Consider the following 7,013-nt stretch of genomic DNA (forward strand, 5'->3'; position numbering starts at 1 on the left):
AAAACATGGGTGGAAAATCTGCAAGCATGATACAGCTGTTATTTTACTTTAATGGAAAGGAAGCACTACATTAGCATCTTTAGTTAATTGCATGAAAATTGCTATTTTTAATGGAAATCCTACCTTCTTCTTGCTTCTTTATGCCTTTGCTTTTGTCGATATGCTTAGATTCTTGACATATTTAAAAGTCCTTTATTTTATGTTATTTTCCTTGAGGGTTTTCTAAACCTTTTAAACGTGTTTGTTAATATGAATTTGTTCCAGCTTTCAACTAAAAACTTTAAGTGCGTCCCACCAAACTTTAATGAGTGCCAAAAATGTGGCAACGACTAGGCTTCAGAAACCCATTTCTGATGCTACTATTGACCCTAAGGTGTCGTCTGCTGGCAATAAAACCAGTTCTGTCAAAGGTAACAAATATGTGTTTCTATTTGTTGGGATCTTGTTGTTTTCTCTGATTATTATGTGGTATTAAATTCATAAGCAGAGATTGTCATAGCAAAGCATGTTTCCAGCAATAGACTTGGTTCCCAGTTCATTAGCACTAGTAAGGATGCCACTTTGGGTGATAGCAATCATCCTGGTGTTCTTGACTCTGCTATTACGAAGTATGAAATGACATTTTTCCTGTAGTCATTCTTTCATGTTTACTTTGTTTAACAATTAGACTATTCTTTTGGCTCCAGAACAATGGAGGTGAACAAAAGCAAAACAAATTCTGCAAAACCAAGTGATGCAAAGTCGGTGCGTATTTTGGAGAAAAGGATGGAATGTCCTTTAAATGTTTCATCTAAAACAACCAACTTGGCCAGCATTGAGAAGAAATCTTCTTTATCTGCATCTTTGAAGCGGAAAATAGACGAGGTTTCTTAATGCCATTTCTATTTATTTGATACACTTTGGATTTTTTATGGAATGGATATTTACCAAAATTTTTATGATTCCATGAAACTAAAGGCAGCATATATTAAAATAGAAAAATGAAAGTTTGAAACAAGTCCTCCGGTTTAGTGGAGGCACCGGCGCATAATTGCTGTTCAAAAAAGTTACAATGTCTCTTACTAGTTTTAAAATGCATGTCATTTCCTTTAAGGGGTCATTTAAATTCAATGAAATGGCAAGCCCTCTGTTAAAATTTAGAATAATGCGGAATAAAGCGGGATTTTCTTCATTGATATGAAAGGGAGTATAAATAATCCTTATATAAATCCTAGAATAAGAAAGATAATAAAAAAGAAAATAATATGAACGGAAAGATATAGCACCTATTATCTTAAATTAATTAATTCATATTAATTATTTAGAGATCAAAGAAAATAACATAAAATTGGAAAGCCTAAAATAAGGAATGAAATAACTCCAAATCTAAGGAAATAAATATAAAATAAGAAAGAAAATAACTCATAATCTAATAAAATAATTTATTCCTCATAACTTCTCACATAAATAATTTTTTTCTTAATATAACTTCTAACACTCTTCCTCAAGTTGAAAGATGGTTGAAAATCATGTTCAACTTGGATTTGAAAACATGAAACAATGGATGAGGAAATTTTTGTGAAGTAGAACGTTGAAGTCTTCATCCCGCATTTTGGTTGTCATTGACTGTAGTTCCTATAATATTTATAGGTAGGTGGAAGGCTATTACAGGTAATACTGCAAGGGAGTTTGCTGGGATATAGACAACTGCAGTTGTCTTTGACTGCAGTTCCTGCAGTGTCCGTAGGTAGGCGGAAGACTCCTACATATAATGCTGCAGCGGGGTTTGCCAGGAAGGAGACCACTGTGGTTTGTTTTTTACTGTGGTTCCTACAGTGTCTGTAGGTAGATAAAAGACTCTTATAGGTGATGTTGTAGGGGAGTTTGCAAGGTAGAATACATATTGCAGGAAAAACTGACTTCTAATTGACTGCAGTTGTCTTTGACTGCAGTTCCTGCTGTGCATGTAGGTAGCAGGGGAGTTTGCAGGGAAGCAAACAATATCCAAAAAAAGCTAAAGGGCATGGCATGCAAAAAAGAAAGAAAAAAAAGCCCTGAAAGTAGGTCTTACTATGGGAAAAGCTCCGGAGGGTCTGACACAAAAAAGCTCCAGATGAAGGTCTGTTGTAGGAAGAATTTCGGTAGAGTATATGTTGCAGAAAAAACTCTGTAAAAGGGCCTAATATAAGAAAAATTTCAGTCAACGCTCTGTTGCGGGAATGCTCCGAAGGAGGGTCTGCTGCAGGAAAGATTCCGAAGGAGGGTCTGCTGCAGGAAAAAGTTTCGAATGAGGGCCTGATACAGGAAAAGGCTTCGGAGAAGAGTCTGTTGTAGGAAGAATTTCGGTGAAGGACCTGTTGTAGGAAGAATTTCGGTGAAGGACCTGTTGTAGGAAAGCTTTGGAGGAGGACCTAAAATAGAAAAAAATTTTGGAGGGTCTGATGCATAAAAAGATTTCGGGGATGGTTTGCCATATGAAGATTTTCAGTGGAGGACATGTTGCAGAAAATCTCACAATGCTCACTTGAAGCTAAAGTGCTGTCATCGTTCCATAATCGCTCAACCTCAAGGATCAAACACCAAACTTGTCCGAAAAAAAAAGTCACTTCCATTCCTTCAGAGATTCATATACATCAAAGTTAAGACCGACATAAGGAATAACTCCTATGACAGATGGATGCCAAACCTTGCATAGTGCACGGAAGCTCTCATCGATTTCATAGACACTGAGCAATTCCATGGACCTAAGAAATCTAGTCTGCATCTCTCCAACCACTCCAATTTTATGGACACTGTTGCAACTCCATCACAAGCAAAAAAAGCCAAATCAGTCAGATTAGGACAAGTCTTAATAACATCCTTCAATGCATCATCACAAAGTGTTACTTCAATGATCTCCAAAGTCTTTAGCCTCTTAAAAACTCCCCAACTTGGAGACCTGGTTAAGTATTCACCCCAAAGCTTGAGAGCTTCTAAGTTATGCATTGCACCAATGCAGTCCACTGGACCACCACTTCCCTCTGCTCTGCCCCCAAAGCACTTGTCAACTGTGTTGTCCATTAGAAGCTCCAGGATGCGAAGCATGTTGTTTTGGAGGGAGATCTAGAAGGCAAGGCTTGGTGCAAAAAAGGGGCAATAAACAACTAGCTCCTCCAAGTGGATGGCAATGGAGATTATTCAGGAGATTGTGGAATATGCATCAGAGACGGAATGAAAGACATTTGTGATGGGGACACAATCCTTCCGCCTCTTGGAGACAATTGTAGGTAAAACATCTCGAGCGATGCTTATGTGCAATAGAATTTGTTGGATAATGACATCAGGTAACATATCCATCATTGTTGCAGAAAAGTTCTACTACTTTCAACAAGAGAACCACACGAAAAAATGCAAAAGTTCTCAAGAAACTGTTAAGGGGCATATTTTCAGAAGATCAGAAGCCGAGACATGCCACTCACAAATCCTCCTTTTAAAACCCCTGTCTTTCTTTCCTCTACCTGCAACCTTCAGGAACCGATCCTATAAAGAATAGTGTGGCAGTTTAAATAAATAATCAATCCAACGAAACACTTCATGTGCAGCATGAAAGAGCTCGGGGAGAGAGCGTCCCTCCCTTCCTGCAAGGAGAATGGCACGAAGAGAGTTCAGCGGCTCTAGAGGGAGAACCGGCTGTTAGGGCAGGGAACTTTGCTCTAATACCTTGTTGAAATCTAGAATGATGTCGTATAAAGCGGGATTTTTTTCATTGATATGAGGGGGGTATAAATAACTCTTACATGAATCCTAGAATTGGAAAGATAATAAAAAGTAAATAATTTGAAAGAAAAGATATATCACCTAATATCTCTAATTACAATTCATATTAATTATTTGGAGATAAAAGGAAATAACATAAAATTAGAAAGCCTAAAATAGGAAAGGAAATAACTCCAAATCCTAGGAAATAAATATAAAATAAGAAATAAAATAACTTCTAATTTAGGGAAATAGTTTATTCGTCGTAACTTTTTACAGGAATAAATTATTTCTTAATATAACTTCTAACAACTTCTTTCATAAGAAAATTTCATAGGTCTTATTCTTCAAACAAAAAATGACCATATAGATCTCTTCATTACTAATCCTCTTGTTTTGGCCCATTGGGGAGGGATGGGTTTTTTATTATTTGTATTTTTTTATTTTAAATGTGGTCTTGTGTGTTCAGGATTGCCAACATAATTTTCAATTATCCACTTGATTAATATGCTTTAACATCTTCCTCTCACATGAGAATTATCTACATTAATCATGACTCCCTCTCAAATTAAAACTCGCCGAGTATTATGCACCAAGAGCCCACCAAGCCATATACAGGCTTCATAAACTTTGTGCAATCATGATATAACTCAATAACAACTTATGTGAGTCGTAGAAGACGTGAATCTCTTGATCCTACCTTGTCCTCAGTAAACTTCTTATTCTATAACTCAACTATAAATTGGTGAAAACTTCGAATAATAATGACATACTAAACATATCATAGTCTACATCTCTATTTTATACTGTTTAATGATTGAGGTAACAGAATTCATTTTTTGGGTTGGGAAAAAATGGGGAGGTAAGCTTTCAACTTCTTTAGAATCTAGCATCATTAATTTTGTTACCATATGTTTTATGAATTGCGGCTATTGGTTATCATGAATTTTTTTTAGTGAAATCTACATACATATCACACAATTCTTATATATTTACATGTCCAGCACCCAAAGTTTGATATTCTCACTAATAGCACCTTTGTGTCATAAAGCTGTGCATTAAAAGGAGTATTTTACTTCTTAAAACTAGTGATGATGATATTTTTTATGTGATGTCAAAAGATTTGAGTGGTATGCATGCAAATATGAATGTTCAGGTGTTAGATATGTAGATACATAAGATTGGGAGGTATGCATGTAAATACCCTATTTTTTTAATGTTAGCGCTGCTATTGTTTCTTATGATGATATGGTAGATTCATGCATGTTGTACATACAATATGTTTCAATCAAGTAAAAGCTTGTTTAATGATCCATATTTGCTCTTGTAGCAATCAGTTGCAGATCTAGGAATTTCAAGTCCCATGGAATGTGTCAAAGAGTCCAATGCTAGCCAGAGGTTATTTGTTCATTCTGAATGTTTGATATTATCTTTTATGCCGACTATATTATAAATCTATGATATTACTTCAACTGGTAAATCATACTTTCCCAGGATTTCATTTGAATCATCTCCAAACACCAAATGGAAAATGGTAGGCGTGAATCCCTCGCACGGATATTCATTAGTCCTCCCCCCAGCCATACTAATTGATGATTATTTTTTTCTTTTCCCTACGTCTGGTTTTTAAGGTTCCGGACATCAAAATTACAGAAATTATCAAGGATCTCAACCCAGTTGCAAATTCATTAAATGTTGTCACTGAGATGGAAAATCTACTAGCTGGAGTTTCATCCTTTTTCATGGCAGATGACAATCTAAGAAAGGCTGAAACTCTTACAAAGGAGCTCGATAATGTGAGTTTTTTTCACATAAATATCTAACACCTAAAGTTTAATTTTTACATGCATATCACCTTACCTATGCATGAAAGTCGTATTTCACTTTTCAAAAGTTAAAATGGCGATATTTTCGATGTGGTAAAAAAAATTTGGGTGGTATAAATATAAAAATGTAAAATTTAGGTTATAGATATATAAATGCAAAGGAATTGTGTGGTACGTTAAATAAGCTTTTTTTTTTTTTTTGTAATATGCACTGTATTCATTTATCTCGCCCACGCCAGAAACTAAATAGAAGGGAGCAATTTCCTATTTCAATGTTGTTTATATCGCTTATATGGTTCTATCGTTTATGCTTTAAGATAAATGCTGGGATTCTTACTGGTTAACCTCGCAGATATGCAATATTGTGAGAAGGAAGCACGAAGAAGCTAAGGAACTTCAGGTCCGCTCGATAATAAACAATAATGCACTGCTCTTGCTCAACTATACCATGCTAGAGGAAAAGATATCCTTTCATCAGTACAATGGCTGCTGCTTCTCTTATCCTTGCTTATTTCATCTGAACCTCAAAGTGTGTTCCTTTACATTTAGAACATTCAAGCGCTTCAGAAATTTTCCTCAAGCCTGCTTATTAAGGAAATCTGAGGCGTTCGTGAACTACTGCTCTGTTGCCGAAGCTTCCTGTAGTACATGCGCGTGCAAGGAAAGTTAACAATCATGCATCTGCTGCTTTGATAATTACTTCTTTCTGGTTTCTTATCCTTCGATATTAGTAACCCCACCTAATTGGAACTGAACAATCAAATTACTTTAGGTTTATTTGAATGCTTATACATAAAACATATTTTAGAAACTGATTGATCTCAATTTTAATGTCAACAAAAGTTTACATTTGGTGAGGCTTCAAGTTGATAAAGATTTTTTTCGGATAATGAGTCGATCCCAACCATATGAACCATTTTAAATAATTGAGATTGATTCTACGTATTTATACTTCAAAATTCACTCTAATTTTAATGAAAGAAAAATCCAGATCATCCAAAGTCAATGGTTGACAAATTTACCTTCAATTATCCTAAAAATAACAATGTGTGCGTTGTGTTTAGTACATTCGCAATGCCTCCTGAGTGTACTTAAGTTCCAATGATACCTCTGAAATTCTCAGGAAAAAGTCATCTATCAAAATTGCATATGTAAAAATTGATTTTTGACACATTAATCACAGATCAAACTCTGGATTATATAATAGTAGAGCCTAAAGAAGCATGAAACCAGATGCTAAGGTCCAATTTATCGGAATGAACTTTAGTATGAATTGTACAATTAAACCTCAGTTTAGGCATATAAATAACAACTAAACAATAATAAAAGAAAGATTCGCATACATACCTCTCAATTCTTATGTATTTATGTAAACTTTGATTATTACATACATAACACCTTACTCATGCATGAGGTGTATTTCATTTTCTAAAAGTTATAATGGTATTTTTCATTTGATATGAATACTTTGGG

At 35.1% G+C, this 7,013-nt stretch overlaps 1 protein-coding gene across 1 annotated transcript; it reads left to right on the plus strand.

Moving 5' to 3' along the window:
- Window positions 1-264: 264 nt before the first annotated feature.
- LOC110038528 (uncharacterized protein At4g18490-like) lies at window positions 265-6,366 on the plus strand (the record flags this gene model as incomplete). Its single annotated transcript, XM_020743395.1, is given in 8 exon segments — window positions 265-410; window positions 488-608; window positions 687-864; window positions 5,045-5,112; window positions 5,209-5,248; window positions 5,346-5,510; window positions 5,893-6,003; window positions 6,093-6,366. Coding segments are annotated over 8 exon segments (880 nt in total), but the record flags the coding sequence as incomplete, so codon positions are not given.
- Between the last annotated feature and the right edge of the window lie 647 nt (window positions 6,367-7,013).

This window comes from Phalaenopsis equestris, unplaced genomic scaffold (genome assembly GCF_001263595.1).
Source record: "Phalaenopsis equestris unplaced genomic scaffold, ASM126359v1 Scaffold233029, whole genome shotgun sequence".
Classification (NCBI taxonomy): Eukaryota; Viridiplantae; Streptophyta; class Magnoliopsida; order Asparagales; family Orchidaceae; genus Phalaenopsis; species Phalaenopsis equestris.